This window comes from Ammodytes marinus, assembly GCF_949987685.1.
Source record: "Ammodytes marinus genome assembly, chromosome: 7".
Taxonomy (NCBI): domain Eukaryota; kingdom Metazoa; phylum Chordata; class Actinopteri; order Uranoscopiformes; family Ammodytidae; genus Ammodytes; species Ammodytes marinus.
In genome coordinates this window covers 10782572-10798087 of record NC_137211.1, presented here as the reverse complement: position 1 = coordinate 10798087, position 15516 = coordinate 10782572, and the positions used below count along the sequence as shown (strand labels likewise).

Sequence of the window (15516 nt, the reverse complement as noted above, 5' to 3'; positions counted from 1 at the left end):
ACAAAATATGATGCATTTTTATTGATTAAAACCACCCAAAAGCATATCAAGCTATTAAATAACCATGACTCACTTAATAAAATTCCTTTGACATGTCTTTATTTGACAACCTTTTTATCCATTATAAAAACAAATAACATGGCAGAACTGCATCCGATGGGTAAAAAAATCTTTTATCTACAATGTGTGGGGGGGGGACTTTACCAATGAAGAAGTAACTACATGGATAGAATGTGTAATAAGATGCAACACACTTGTTTTTTCCCTACAAACACAATATATTACCATGAAATTGTATAAAATGCCTGCACAGAAGTGGGCAGATTAGCAAGTACATCAAATACACACTGGGGGAAGAAAAGATTTTCTGTACAATATCTTCACATTTGTATCACATTTCAGTTCTTGCTCCGTGACCGCAGGTTGGACAAATGAGTCCATCCCCCCAACAAGACATAGGTTGGAAAAAAGAAATGTCAAAACACAGGGCATTACATAAAAAGATATAAGACACAAGTTTAGCATCAACGCTAAATGAGTGTCCAAAAAAAAAGAAAAAAATAATCTGTACCATTTACAAGAAATCCTTTAAGCAACAACTATCCACTCGTGACACATTGTCATCTTTTTAAACAGAAGAGGGTCTGACAGAGTATGGCGTCATAGCTCTCATATCCTCTGTGCGACCAGCCCTGGTAACTCATAACTTAAATGTTGAATTATTCAACAAACACGTGTTTATGGAGCATCTTCCATTTCAGAGAAGAAGACCAGAAAAGTCTCTGCGTTTCTCTGTAACTTGACATAATTTCAAAAGAGGGGAGGAGGCCTCATTGATTTAAAAGGCTTAAATAAAGCCTTTAAAAAAATTTGAAGTCTACAGGCCAGTTGGAAGACCGGTTTAGTAGTAGGAGAGATAACAGAAGAAAAACCCAAGGGGCAGTGCTGTGGTTTGGGTCAGGTGTATGGCGGTGGGGCAGAAGGGAGGAAAGATGACGGTGCTGGGTGATGCGTTGGCTGGGGATGAGGAGTGTGAAGAAGGCCAGAGTTGACAGACTGGAGAGGTGGTGTTGGCCTCAGTGCTATGACACTCGGATCATCTGAGCCACCGTCTCATCTCCTGCTGCCTGGGCTGCTTCCTGCTGCTGCTGCGTAAACAGAGGAGCACAAAGGGTCATCACAATGAATCATTAAGCTTTACTTTCAAAAAAGGGAGATTTGATGACACCATGTTTCACAAAAAAATACAATTCAAACAAATCTATTAAAAAAAGAAAGTGACAATAGCCATGGACAACAAGTAACATCCGTTCTATACATTCTTCATTACCGAGTGATCATGTAGGTTTATTCTTCTCTTACCTGGGCCAGGGCCAAAGCCATTTCCTCCTTGTCCTTGGGGGAGAAGAAACGCCCTCCATCTCCTCGCTTACGCTGCATAGCGTGACGGTGGCGAGATTCGTGCAGGTATTTCTGCTTAGAGATAAAGTGCAAGATGGATTGTGAGTATTTTGTGCAACCATCCACCAAAAAAACACTTACCTCCTGTGGTATAAAGTCACGCAGTTGCTTATCAAACAGTTCAGCTAAATGCCACCAGAGGTGGGCGACAAGATTAAATGAAGCATATTTATGGTGAAATAAGGGTTGTGTGCCTCAGGACCAGGATTTTCTTTTTCATTATTATTATTAGTGCTTTGAGAGAGACAGGAAGAGAGACAGAAGGGACAATCTGCGAGTGATCAGTGAAACGATGAACAGCCCGGATCACACAACCTACTTTCATCTCGCTGTCCCGCTGTCGTCACGTCTTTAACATGTTGCCAACTGGCGTCTTTTCCCGCTATATTTGCCAACTTTCCGCCATAGCAATAAGGCTAGTTAAAGACCAACGACACATCTTGCAACTTTTCTTTAACTGCGCTCACCAGAGCAGAGTAGCAACTAGCAACGGCTGCTGTCTCCTCCTCACCGCTGACAGCACTCACTTACATGGGCAGTCTGATAGAAGCCCCCGGCCACCTGCAGCAGCCAGCAGACAGACTGCACCGTGTGCCAAGTGACTTTTGTGAACACGAAAATTATTTCATAGGTTGACATTCAGTAGTCCACTGCATATCTATAAAAAAGCTAACCTTGTAGTTATATGGCAACAAAACAGTTTGTAAAGTGAGTTTGTAAATATGTAAATAGGCCTAGTTAATACTACATGGTCAGCATTTTCTATTAATGTTGCCTCTTTCAGAATTGCATATAATGCAAATTAGTTGAAAATGTCATCTAGTTACTACTATTTGCTTTTGGGCCAATAACAACTTTCCTTACAGGAATCAGCAGAAATAGAGGAAAAATCAGAGGGCTCAGAAGTACCGTACTTTTCGGCCTACAAGCCGCGACTTTTTCCCCGTTTTTCGACCCTGTTATTACACAGCACAGTATATATTCTGTAGCTACTGGGGATGGGCGTTAGTAATCGAGTACTCGAGTACTCCTCGTTTCAAATGATCTCGATTGGTGGATGAGGAAAATCGTTTTTTGTTTTTTTTTAGTGTTTGTAGCCTTTAGGCCGGCCGCCCCTATTTTAAAATGTTATATACGTGTACAAAACGGCACAAAACGGATATAAAGTTTAACAAAATTAAATATTTTGATCCAAGTTAAATAAACTAAGCGTTGTGTCAAACAGAAACCGCAAATAACTGCCACCTCCGTGCAGCGCAGCCAGTGTGTGGTCTCCACAGCACCGCGGAGCTGAATGCGGTGCTGGAAAACTTGGAAAGTCACGTCGGCCTAAAGAAGCCAGGCTGACTTCGGGCACATTCGAGCAAACGACATTTAAGAAGCCTTTATTATGGAATATAGGATTGAGATTCAAAAGCCGACGGTGTAACGTTCCGTTAACGAGGAATTAGTCGCGGTAATTAGTCACGGACAGGAGTGAGCATTACGCGGTTGGATAGGCCTACTACTTCTACTGCTTTGGTGAGTTATTTAGCCTATCTATGTGTTTAAATTGTAGGACAATAATTTTATTGTATTTGCTGCCCTTCTTATTTTAAATGTCTATTTTGAATGTTAGCCAACTACAGCCCATGCTTTTTTTCTCTCTCTTTTTTCTCTCTCCACCCCAGACCTACTCGATCGGTTTAAATTGTGGTCCGCTTATTTAATTACTTTCAGTTAGGAAAATGTGTTTTAAACTTGTGGAAAATAAATCCTTAATATCATATGGCAACTGTGACTGTTTGACATAAGCATTGAGCGCTTTATTGCGGTCAACCGTTGTTCTGTAGACAGATGCGTTGCGTCCTAAAAATAGAAAAAAATTTGACGAGGAATCGATTGATCCTCGAGGAATGCAAGCGATCACACAAGTAGCGAAAACACTCGTGCCCATCCCTAATAGCTACTATTGCACTAAATGGTAACACTTACATACGTTATGCAAATATGCAACTTGTTTGTTGAAATGTGGGAGCTTCCTCAAGCTGCCATCTCTTTCCCGACAATCCCCTCTGTGCACAAACTCTTACATATGGTAATTAAACATTATAACACCTGCGGCTTATTGTCCAGTGCGGCATATAGTACGGAAAGTACGGTAGAAGGGACTGTGGTGAAAATGAGCAAAAAAATCCTTTTCCTAAAGGAATGTCTGAAGGATTTCACATGGTGATGCAAAATCAAAAACACAATGAACTGTATCATCTGTTGTCAGTCTGCTCCAAAACATGTTGCCAATACAATATCAGTAGGCCTAATATAGTTTAAATTGGGAAACATTTTAATAGATGCATCGAGTTAGGGGCGCCAGTGCTCCTAGTAAAAAAGGTTAGTCTGGAGCCCTGGGTTGGCTGTATGTGTCGACACACCTCCATGAGTTGATTGACATATATAACAAAGTTCTTGTTAAACATCTGTTAACGGTCTTCTTATCCGTTACCGGTTCAACGGTTAACCATGAACATCCCTAAATGATAGATACAATTAAAGAGTAACTAGTGAAGAGTGGAACAAGGGCTTATACCATTCACTCCCATAGGCAGGTCTTGAGGAGGTGAACTTGTGCCCATCTTTGTGGTGTTTTAGATGCTGTGTCTTACCCTCCTTTCCTTGGGGATTTTGCCCTCAGCCTCCAGCTTGGCTCGAGCTTGTCTCCTCTTTAGGATACGATGGTACTGTTTGGCATTGACATACAGAGGTTCCTCTTCCAGCATCTCCGCCCCTGGCAGAGGGATTCGCTGCATTGTTTGAACTCCACCACCTCCAGGCATCATCTGATAGAGGGAGAGACACAAACCGCACTTAAGACATCTGGCATGGAAAGCCAATAGGGATATTAACATCACTCACACATAGCCATCACGTCATGTCAATCCAGAAACAGAGCTTTATTGGTCTCACGGTAGAGGCCCTGTGCATCCACACGGGTGTTTTCTGTCTTTGTAGCTAAATAAACTTTGCTACGGGCAAGCGCTAACAAGTGCAGTAGAAGTTAGGGAAATGTCAATCATACACATCTATTTAGGCTAAATAAGTACAAACACCAGTGTGGGTGGTCAAGGGGGACTAAGGGCTTTAAGTTAGCAATATCACCTGCATCAGACAGCCAGGTTCCACAAAACAAACATTTCTAACAATGTTTTAGGACGTTTCACTTCAGGATCCTGCTTGCCCTTGCAATGCTGTATGCACAAACATTAATGGTTTATAAGAGTGGCATTTAACAATGTAACAGGCCACACATTATTGCACTGGGTCAGGTACCTGTGATGAATGGGCTATTGTCTTTTAACGCTTCAAACTGCCATTATTATATAAGCTTTTAAAAATGAAATATTTTTGGTTCTCAATTTGAAATTAAATATATGGCTATTCAAAACACATGTCCATTGGTGTCTCCATATAACTGGAAATCTGAGATATTAATGGCCATGTTATTTTTTTTTAAAGAATAAACTCTGATCAAAATATGATTCAACTAAATGAGAAGAAATACATAACCACACACCATATTTCAGCAGTTTCAGATAGGATAGTTATTGATTAGCAAAAAAATGATAACTTGATAAATGATCATTACATTGGTGCTCTTTGTGACCGCTACCACACCACACCACAACCCCTTGTGAGTGTGGATCAAAAAAGAAAAAAGATGCTGGATACCTCTGCAGAGGGTCTTACCATGACCATTCCACCTGCATTGACCATGTTACCATTGACGGGCAGGGTAACGGTCACAGTGCCTTGGCCGCTGTTAGTAGTGTTGGTGTTGGCTCCCCCTGCCTGTACGATCTGGGCGCCTGCCAAGCTGGAAGCTGGAATTGTGATCATTCCTGCAAACAGATTATCATCACAGCTCTCATTCAAAAAGACTCATAGATGCACCATTTTATAATCCTGCGTTCCTTTTTCGTTGGAAGTTTGAAGTCAAAACTGGGAGTGACGTCACATCTGAGTTGACATCTGAGTATCACGAGTAGTGGGAAATTACAAGAAAGCAGTGGCCCTATTTATAAAGCCTTAAAAAAAAGCCTTTTAGCCATATATAAAGCCTAAAAAACCTTGCGTAGACAGGCAGAAATATGCGGTGAAATGTGCGGTGGCAAAACGTTGGTATTTATAGAAAAATTATTTGCAGAGAAGTGTGCATATTCCCACACCAACTCTCGACCATGCGTAGAGCTCCCACAAGGTTTTCCCAACTCAGGGAATCAGCGACACTCAATGGTAACACCACGAAATAAAGCTCAGTCATCAGAAAAACACGCACATATTACTGTGAAATGCTTGGCACCCAATATATTTAATCAATGATATGTAAGCGTACCTATAGTTGCGAATAGGCTACTGTAGTCTATGGTATGCAGTTATGATGTAGGTTCAATTACTTATCAAGTAGGTCTTAAAATGTTTTGGTTATATTTTTAATTTGAATCTTATAGCGCTACTCTATAATAACACGTCGGGAGGTGTTTCCGTGTGTGGCCAGTGGGAGAGCAAATAGACTATATTTTAGGCAGTGTGTAAAAAATAGTTTTGTACAAAGTTAAAACCCAAAAATATTAATTAAAACTGTATATTTCATTAGATAAAATCATGTTATGAATTTATGATTACATGCATCTCTTTCCCATAACAATTTACCCTGGAAGTTTAAACTATAATCGGACGTTGTTGGAAATGTGTGGATCTCACGGAAGGGAAACAATGTTCTGGAATAGACTATAGCGTTGACTACCAACCGACCCAAAAAAAAAATAAAAATTATTATTTATTTTTTGTGCTGGACAATTAATGTACTAGCACGCGCGATGTGTGCTTGTGCATGGTCAGAACTGTGCGAAAGGCCGCGATCTGCAGTAAATAAATGTGCACATGTGTCTCCAAGCGTTTCTCTATCAGCTGCTCTGTGTATGTGGCTTTGCGCGCGCGATTGTACCTCACCGCGCGCGACTACGGCATGTACGCGGGAGAGTTAAACGAGCAGAAGCAAACCGACATTTAACTGGTGGCGATAATAAACGCAGTGCGGTTCTTTGGTGATATTTAGCTGAACAGAAAGAAGTGCTCTGCAAAGCTAGAACAGTTTAAGACTCCACATCACCGTGGCAACACAACCTATCTATCAGCTCAGACAGCGCAGAGAAAAGTTTGAAGAATGCATGAGAGTGATGGCCCAGCCAAGTTTCAGTAAGTTTACAGAGGTGCCACACTGTTACTGTCTTTGAAATGCATTTAGTCATTTTAAGGGGAAAACACATTGTATTTATTATTTCAACTATTGAGTTATTTGTAAAACAGCATGCTAGTGTAGGCCAACAAGATTTATTTTATGAATTTTCAACGCTGCTTTATTTTTATGTTTTAAAAGAGGAAATACATGTTCCAAAATGACCAATAACCTCTGTATTTAAAAAGAAATCAAGCAAGTAGGCTCAAAAGAACCATTAATGAAGTATAAGCTATCGCATCACAGTAGGCCTATTGTCCACAATAATCGCACAACAGCCCCTCATCCAAAAAGGAACTTTAAAAAGTTGAATTTGCACTTTGATGTGCATACACATGTTAAGTGTATGGTCCATTATTTGTATTTAGTGTGTCTGCATAATATTGCACCAGTAGAAGTTCTTTGCTTTGTACTGTCTGCATGTTTGCACAAAATTTGTACCTTCACATAGCAAACAAAATTGCACAACTGTAAAGTCAGTGTCTGTTGTTTTTTTGTATTCAAATAAGCAGTTGTTTATTTCTGTACTGTGCATTGGCATCTTTGAGCAAAATACAGCCAAAATTTAAAGATTGTTAAACACTTAAACAACAGGCAGCCTATGGTAATCAAATAGGGATTTTTTTTTATAAGCTGTTGAACTCTATTTGATAAAATAAAGACAATATATGCACTCCTATGTCGTTGTAGTGTTTTACAATATATGTAGCTGTTGATGTGATGCTCATCAATTTTAGGCATTTTTTTCTGGCCCCTCATTTTGGATCATTTCCACCAACTGGCCCCCATTCAAAACTAATTGAATAGCCCTGGGCTATAGGCTAATGCATTATTTCACTTCTCACAACACATGTTATATAGGCCTACACATAGTCCTACAGTTAGGCTAATACGTGCTATTTCATACAGTACAAAGTTGGGCGAAACAGCTTACAAAGAATATAATAGAGTATAATGACTGTGCCAATCATGATATGTGATCAGCGCGCGTATTTTATTTTTAAAGAGAATATTGCGTTTTAAAAATCTCTTCTTTTTTTGCGCAGCACATACTTGGTTTTGTGGGAACACAATGTTTTGGGAAGTTTTCTACGCACACCTTTATAGATGAGGCCCCTGGAACCTTCGGCTTTAGCAATGACCTCATAAACGTTCGCCTTTAGCAATCACCTCAGTTGATAACCACGCTCTATGATGTACATTTGTGCACACAAATATTGTAGCAACTTTTCTAGATAGAAAATGAGCAGTGCCATGTGTACACGGGCGTGTCCGAGTTGAAATTTCCAACAGGGAGCTCAGATACTGCAAATTCCCAGTTCATCTGGAATGCAGCATAACGTCTACAGAGGAGAAGGGCAAACACAGAAAAGGAATTTGAAAATAAAGTTTTACCCTGCTGCAGGACGGTGCCATCAGCGTTGACAGGCTGGTAGACGATGGTCTGTCCGTCAGCTGTCTGCGCCACCTGCTGGCCCTGCACGCTGATCTGCTGCCCCTGTGAGAACAATTGAGGAGAGAAAACACTCTGTAATCATATTAATTAGAATTGGATTTAATTTACGGATTTGCCCTTAATCTAGTGAGAGTTAAACACCTGGTTCTGTCCAGCTGTGATGGCTTGCTGGGGCTGCTGGATGATGATCTGCTGGGGCTGACCTTGCTGGCCCCCAAGCTGAAGAGTCTGACCATTCTGCAGCTGGATCTGACCGGGCTGCAACAACTGGATCTACACATGGACACATAGATTGGCCATTGTTCACTATCCAATAAAATGGAGAATTCTGAATATTTCCAGAACAGTTTCAAAATGTTTTGAGTGCCTTGACCTCTTACATCTTAACAAATAGATGTGTTTATTGGCCCTTCAAAAAGGGTGGGTTCAGTGATTCTGGAAAATGCTTGTTGAAAAAAAATCTCTTTATCAAAATGAGTGAATATCTCCTCACGGTCCGCTAGCTGTCCACACTATGTTTGTGCTGATAAAAAAAACTGATGTTAATATACACAGCCTAGGCTCTGTAAACTGGTATGTAAACAAAGGGGGCCCGCTATAGCTAGCAACATGCCCGTTTACAGAGCCTAGGCTGTTTATTAACACTGTCCCTGTGTTCCGAGTCGCATACTTTCTACTATTTAGTATGGTAGAAAAAAGATTTAGGATGTCCCGATTCTTGTGGCCAGATTTAGGATGGTTAGAAGTAACCGGATGTCTATACACCCGACCAAGATTTTTAGTGTTGAAAACAGCATCCTAGTTGGGCAATTCTGACCCATAATCCAGTGCGCACCGAAAGTGACGTCACATCGACAGAGCCTCAATATGAAAACAAAGATGCGACGGATATGAAAGTAAGAGGGAAGATCAACGCGCAATGTTATGATGAAATAAATAAGTAAAAGTATGTCCCAGTTGTGGGCCTACTGCATCCTAACTAGATTATTTTTATCTTCAGATGTAGTATGTACAATAGAAAAAAGAAAGAGTATGCGATTCGGAACGCAGGGTGGATTTGTTTTTCCAGTGCGCACACACACACATAGTACGGATAGGTAGCGGATCGTGAGGAGTTATTCACTGATTTTGACCAAAAGTACACCTGTTCTGGAATAAAATTAAAATAAATGTAGGCATCTGTACATAAATACACAAGTAAGAAGGATTTTTTTTACAGCAACATGTACAGCAACTGACAACTCAATTAAATTCCAGTCTTGACGTGCTTCTCATACTAAAATAAAACATCCACTCGTCACAACTACAGATACTATTCTGCGGAGAACATCGTGTCCTTGCACAGGATGATGTCATTTACAATTTGAACACAGATCTTAATCTAGCCACTGAGCATCCTGCCTTACCTGCTGAAGTCCCTGGGATCCAGATACGGGGACCTGCATTATGGTTTGACCCTGACCCCCTCCCATGGCCTGCACCATTATGGGTTGCCCTGACGATGTGATGAGCTGCCCTCCGCTCACCTGCACCATCAGAGGCTGTCCCTGGACCTACAGAGAGAGATACAGGAAGACGTTACAGCAACACTGTACGGGTGACTCCCAATGGTGTCAAATCAGAAACATATAGGACGGACACCGCATTATGAATAAGTATTTGAGATTTGGTAATCAATCTTTCCGTTTTGGGATATACAAACATTAAATCGTCCAGTTATAGTGAGCCCGAACTGTAGCTAATGTACAGTTCATACTTACCGTTTTTGTCATAAAGTTAGGTTTAAATTTTCAGAACAAACCCTTTGTAAAACGGTGGTTTTGTACCTACTGGAATACTGCTGCTGAACAAGGAGATAACACAAGGTTTTCAACTTGATTTGCTCAAATGCATATTATTAGACAAGATGCTGCCATCAAATGAATTTGCATTCACATATGCAAGCTGACAAGCACAGATGTGCATCCATGAATGAGTGAGTGACCATAATGGACAACTGGGAGGCTGGAGCATGTGGCCACAGCTGTATCATAGGGAATAAATGCCAGAGGGAAGGGAACCCACTGTCATTTTGAAACAAGAAAATAAGTGAAATATAGACAGATGATGAGAAGTGACAGCCCATGATGACTATGGAAACACAACCATATGACTCATTTTCAAATGGCTTTTGTCCTCATCAGGAGAAAGAAACAAAGTCTGACTTGTGAATCTTGCTTTTAAAAGCAAAAGACAAACACAAAACCCAGGTAAACAGCAGTCCTTTGACAGCCATGAGAGCTCAAGTGGGAAACCTGAGGTGGTCACACAACACACTGCGCTGAGATACATGCAGTTCAGGCAGCAATGAGACATGCTGGTGGGAGAAAGAATGAACCGAACAGCATGGAGGTGGGTCATGAAAAACATCCCTGGCTGTAGCATGCAGACTGGCAGGCTTGGAACAACGTCATGACACTGACACAGGGCGGCGGTGACACCACTACCTGGAGTGTCTGCACCTGCTGGCCTGAGGCCGTCACCACTGGCGCCTCAGTTTGCAGCTGCACAGCCGTCACTGTGCCCTGTGTCTGCAGGCAAGGCAGGACAATACAGTCTCAGACAAGTAATTATCAGAAAGAAAGATTGGATCCACTTGAGCGCTTTATTGCGTGGTACCTGTTACCTGTGATTTTACCAAAGACAGAGGGTTTAATTTCGAAGATGGCAAACTTTTCTTCATCCAAACCTGATATATGCGAGTAATTTCTGAGCTCACCTGCTGTTGGAGCTGTCCATTAGTCGTCTGCACAACTATCTGCTCCCCAGTAGAAGTGGTGGCAGTGGTGTACTGCTCCATAGCTTGTTATAGTTAAAATAAATCCTCCTCTCTGAAGAAAAAAGACAGACACATACAGTGTTACCAAACATTGCATGTGCAATTCTTAGATAGATCAACAATCGGCTTGACCATCCACAAAAGATAAACAAGATTATTGATATTTCCAGCTGTAATCCAACGTTTCTAGTGCCAATCATTGCCAGACATTATAATTATATCATTATAATAATTAGACATTAGTCTAAAATTCAATTGTAACCATTGTCAAATGATAAATCTGAAAGTAAGGGATGATAGCAGTTACATGAACAGGTATAGCCTAGGTCAGCTGCTGGATGCTTTTACTGCATTTCTTTTCGTGAGAGCTGCCGTGGCTAGCGTCAGGCAGCTAGCTAAAAAAAAATCGTGGTAAATGCCATGAAGCAGACGAACGAGGCCAGTTTACAAGTACATTGCTAGTGCCAGACTTTCGGTGGGTTGTTGTTTAGCTCGTATACCTGATGGTTATTTTCTAGGCAACGTTTACTGGTGGGAGGACGTCGGCATTATCGCCCCCTCCTTTGTTAGAGACTCAATGTTTAAGCTAGCTACTAGCTCTTGTTAGCGGAGGCTTGTCGTTCACCACAGATCATGTTTCACAGGGGCCGACATTGAAAACAACATGATATTAGCAGTCTAAAGATCCTGGGTCGAAACCAAACTGCGTTATGATTATTTTTGCATTTAGCAGTGTTAGTAATTTGGTTGGTCCATAGCAAACCAATCCGTGTTGACAACCACCAATGCCTTCAATCGGGTTTCCCTTACCGTGTCTTCACTGTCCGGTTTCCCTCTGATTGGCTCCAGTACAGCTCGCTAAAGCCCAATCAACAAAGTGAGCGGACAAAATGGCGCAAATGAAACAACGGCGCCCGGGAGGAACTGCGCACGCGCGTGACACATGAGCACGAGGGGGGCGGAGCGGGATGGCCTAGCGCCCAACAGATGGCGCAGTTTAGCTTTATATTTTCTGTTCTGTTTTTAATATAATATAATATTATGACGTGTCTATTTACATCGGCTCAGACTATATATTGTACAACTTTCAGGTTGCAGTAGAGTCACTCAGAGAGCAGGCCAGCAGGGAATACATTTTAATACACATTGAACAAACACTGTTACAGTTGTTTTCTTTGGGTACTGGCGCATGTTAGCATCAAGTGTACATGCTTAGCACTAGCAGACATGGAAGCAAAAGAGGCAACAGTAATGATGAAAATGATTTGGCAATGTATCACAAAAAGACAGAAAATTAAGTAGGTCTACATGGGGAAGGGAATAAAGGAAACATGGCAAAATAAATGAGAGGAAGACATTGTTTTAAATAGAAAAGCATGGTATATCGGTAGATGTGGTTGTGGTAGAGTGTGAGAAATATCAGGCAGAAAGAAAATGCAACTCAGGGCCATAGCAACTCTGAGACAGAGTGCAGACAGTAGGCCTATTACCAAACTATATTTCCATATTTCTTATAAGCAATAGCATTATAGGCTATTAAAAATATATATTTTTTTAGAATATGCAGTCCACATTCCACACCAGTTGGTGGCGGTGAAATGGATGTATATGTCATGGTATTTGTGCAAACATTTTGAAGTAAATGACACAAACAGCATTTGAATAATGCGGAGGGCAATCTCATTTAAATTAGGCGAATAGGCTACGCTTCATGTGACAAGCGAGGTCCGTCCGCTTATTTAATAACTGCACGCGTGACGCACCTCCATCCCTGTAGTGGGCAGTACAGCAGGGGTTGGGTTTTGATAATGTGAGACAGTCATGTTTGCGGAAGTACATTCGAGGCATGTCTGTGTTGGATGTGCATGGTGTTGTAGCTTATAGGCATAGATATGGTGTCTACTATTGGCGAAGGTGTTAAACAGTGCTTTCTATAAGCGTGTAAATGTCAGTTTACTCAAGTCTGACTGTGTGAACTTTTTCTTCGGCCAACGATACTGGCTCAAATATGTCTGTTAACATGGCCCGACCTCTGCAGCTCCTCTCCCTCTTCTCCAGGCTCGGTGCTCGGTCAGTAACCCCCTCAGTTTCTGTTAACGCCTGTCGTTTGGCGAGCAGAAGGGTCAGCAAGGCATGGACGGGCCAGAGCCATGGGGGCAGAGCGTCGAGATACAGCGAGGAGATGTCTGATCAAGAACTGGGACCCGAGGATGTAGAAGACGTAGAGGACAAGCTCCAGGCCCTGGTGGAGTAAGTGTTTATTATTCAAGTGGGGAGGGGGGAAACTGTTTAAACATAGGCTAATGTATGAAACTTTGTGTATGCTGTATGTATAGCCTATTCTCCATGTTTTTCAGTCAGGGGAGAAAGAGACAGAAGACTGTTAAATACCATATCCTGAGACGGCAGATGACTCCATCAGGAGCTCCACACAGGAACCTAACCTGGGATGCTATTGAGCAGATCAGGTGAGGAGGAGCTTTTCCTATCTGGTAGTCACTCTAGCATGAAATAGCTTGTCTGTATACATCATGGTAATTGCATGATTGAGGTTTAAATGTTACATTCTTTTTTTTGAAGATATCTGAAGCGAGAGCAACCAGACGAGTGGACAGTGGAGCGTCTGGCAGAGGGCTTCTCCGTCCCCCCTGATGTAATCCTGAGACTCCTCAGGAGCACGTTCGTCCCCACTCCCCAAAGAAAAGCCAAGCAGGACGCTAAAATAATGGCTGGACTGGGTCAGCGGGTGTTGCCTTCAGGTGCTGCTGGGACAGGCCAGGACAGGCTGAAGTTGCCTGGAAACCGCACACCGGCCGCACTAGCCTCAGGAGGAGGTAGAGAGAGTGCAGTGGTGCCGGTGGCTCAGCAGCAGACCCTGAAGCTCCTAGGTGAAGGCTCTGGATCCTTGGCTAATTGTCCTACCCGCGTGACTGTACTGCCCGCCCAGCCCAGAGCAGGTGTTGGTAAAGAGGACCATTTGTCCAGATCAACAGAAGAAGAAGACAGCGTTACGGACACAAATCCCACAGAGGAGGGCGAAGGGAGCTGGGATGGACGGGTGCTAACAGACCAAGAACTTGAAGAGTTTTTGCATATAGAAAAGCCTTCCCCTGTGGTGCAGGTTGGGAATGACTTCTTGGATACAGAGGGAAACTTTTTGTATAGAATCTGAGGACTGTGGTGAACTGTTGGCTGAACATGTGAGGTTCAGGTTGGCATCCTAACACCTAGTTGTAATCCTCCAGCAAGCGCTCAGATTATTACTGGGAATTTACTAAACGTGGAAAATAAAACCTTTTATCTTCTGTCGTTTGTTGTTACCCCATGTCATTTTTCAATTCAATGCTTGTAAAAACAACAGCTAATCAGCCAATCACATGGCAGCAACTCAATGCATTTAGGCATGTAGGCGAGGTCAAGACAACGTGCTGAAGTTCAAACCGAGCATCAGAATGGGGAAGAGTGGATTTTAGCGATTTAGATCGTGGCATGGTTGATGGCGCAAAGCAGGATGGATCCATGCTTTCATGTTGTTCACGCCAAATTCTGATCCTATTTTCTGAACTTCCCAACTGAAATCGAGACTCGCCAGACCAGGCAAGATCCTGTTCTAAGCTGACAGAAGTGGCACCCAGTGGGGTCTTCTGCTGCTGTAGCCAATCTGCTTCAAGGTTGGTCGTGTTGAGCATTCAGAGATGGTAATCTGCATATCTTGGTTGTCACTAGTGGTTATTTGAGTTACTGTTGCCTTTCTATCATCTCGAACCAGTCTGCCCATTCTCCTCTGACATCTGACATCCACAAGGCATTTTCGTCCACACAACTTCCGCTCACTGGATATTTTTCCTTTTTCGGACCATTCCCTGTAAACCCTAGAGATGGTTGTGCGTGAAAATCCCAGTAGATCAGCAGTTTCTGAAATACTCAGACCAGCCCGTCTGGCACTATGAACCATGCCATGTTCAAAGTCACTTAAACCTCCTTCATTCCCCATTCTGTTGCTCGGTTTGAACTTCAACAAGTTGTCCTGTCCAGTTCTACATGCCTAAATGCATTGAGTTGCTTGCATGAGATTGGCGAATTAGTTATGTGTTAATAAGAAATTGATCTGGTGTACCTAATAAAGTGGCCGGTGAGTGTATAGGTGTGTCGTGTATATGTTACTACTATTAAAGTAACCTGGGCTTTCATAACACCTTAGTGCCACAGACTGATCGCCTCCATGCCATGCCACAATAATGCAATAATTCATGCAGAATAAGATCCCCCAACGAGTATTGAGTTGATGAATGAACATACTTTTCAGAAGGTTGACATTTCTGTAGTCAAAATATTTTTTGATTGGCTTATGTAATATTTTAAGATGCTTTTCAGGAGCTGTAAGCCTTAACAAAATGAAAACAAAAAAGGCCTGACATTTCACTGAGTATAACAAATCTAGAATATATAAAAGTTTCACTTTTTTATCAAATTAGACATTTTAATAGTTTGAGATATTATATATACACA

At 41.9% G+C, this 15516-nt stretch overlaps 2 protein-coding genes across 11 annotated transcripts; one reads left to right on the top strand and one right to left on the bottom strand.

The window, feature by feature from the left end:
* Positions 1-82: 82 nt before the first annotated feature.
* nfyal (nuclear transcription factor Y, alpha, like) lies at positions 83-11917 on the bottom strand. Of its 10 annotated transcripts, none has more exons than XM_080031509.1 (9): positions 11818-11917; positions 10948-11059; positions 9596-9742; positions 8331-8462; positions 8129-8261; positions 5167-5336; positions 4104-4277; positions 1363-1476; positions 83-1148 (listed from the first exon to the last, which is right to left on the bottom strand). In XM_080031509.1, exons 2-9 carry the CDS (start codon positions 11026-11028, stop codon positions 1083-1085), a joined length of 1017 nt encoding a protein of 338 aa, XP_079887635.1. In that variant the 5' UTR covers positions 11029-11059; positions 11818-11917; the 3' UTR covers positions 83-1082. The 10 variants fall into 10 exon arrangements, with proteins under 10 accessions (XP_079887635.1, XP_079887638.1, XP_079887637.1 ...); XM_080031512.1 differs by having other exon boundaries at positions 83-1145; XM_080031511.1 differs by having other exon boundaries at positions 1363-1473.
* Positions 11918-12858: 941 nt separating this feature from the next.
* ngrn (neugrin, neurite outgrowth associated) lies at positions 12859-15424 on the top strand. Its single transcript, XM_080030861.1, has 3 exons — positions 12859-13257; positions 13365-13475; positions 13588-15424. The coding sequence occupies exons 1-3, from the start codon at positions 13016-13018 to the stop codon at positions 14177-14179; spliced, it is 945 nt and encodes a 314-aa protein (XP_079886987.1). The 5' UTR covers positions 12859-13015; the 3' UTR covers positions 14180-15424.
* Positions 15425-15516: the final 92 nt, after the last annotated feature.

Bases quoted from the DNA above. Each gene is read 5' to 3' on its own strand.
- nfyal (XM_080031509.1), bottom strand. From the start codon at position 11,028: ATGGAGCAGTACACCACTGCCACCACTTCTACTGGGGAGCAGATAGTT. The intron at 4,278-5,166 runs GTATCCAGCATC...TCCCTCTATCAG, and splicing joins TGGTAAGACCCTCTGCAGAG to ATGATGCCTGGAGGTGGTGG. The intron at 1,149-1,362 runs GTAAGAGAAGAA...CTGTTTACGCAG, and splicing joins TGGCTTTGGCCCTGGCCCAG to CAGCAGCAGGAAGCAGCCCA.
- ngrn (XM_080030861.1), top strand. From the start codon at position 13,016: ATGTCTGTTAACATGGCCCGACCTCTGCAGCTCCTCTCCCTCTTCTCC. The intron at 13,258-13,364 runs GTAAGTGTTTAT...CATGTTTTTCAG, and splicing joins AAGCTCCAGGCCCTGGTGGA to TCAGGGGAGAAAGAGACAGA. The intron at 13,476-13,587 runs GTGAGGAGGAGC...TTTTTTTTGAAG, and splicing joins GATGCTATTGAGCAGATCAG to ATATCTGAAGCGAGAGCAAC.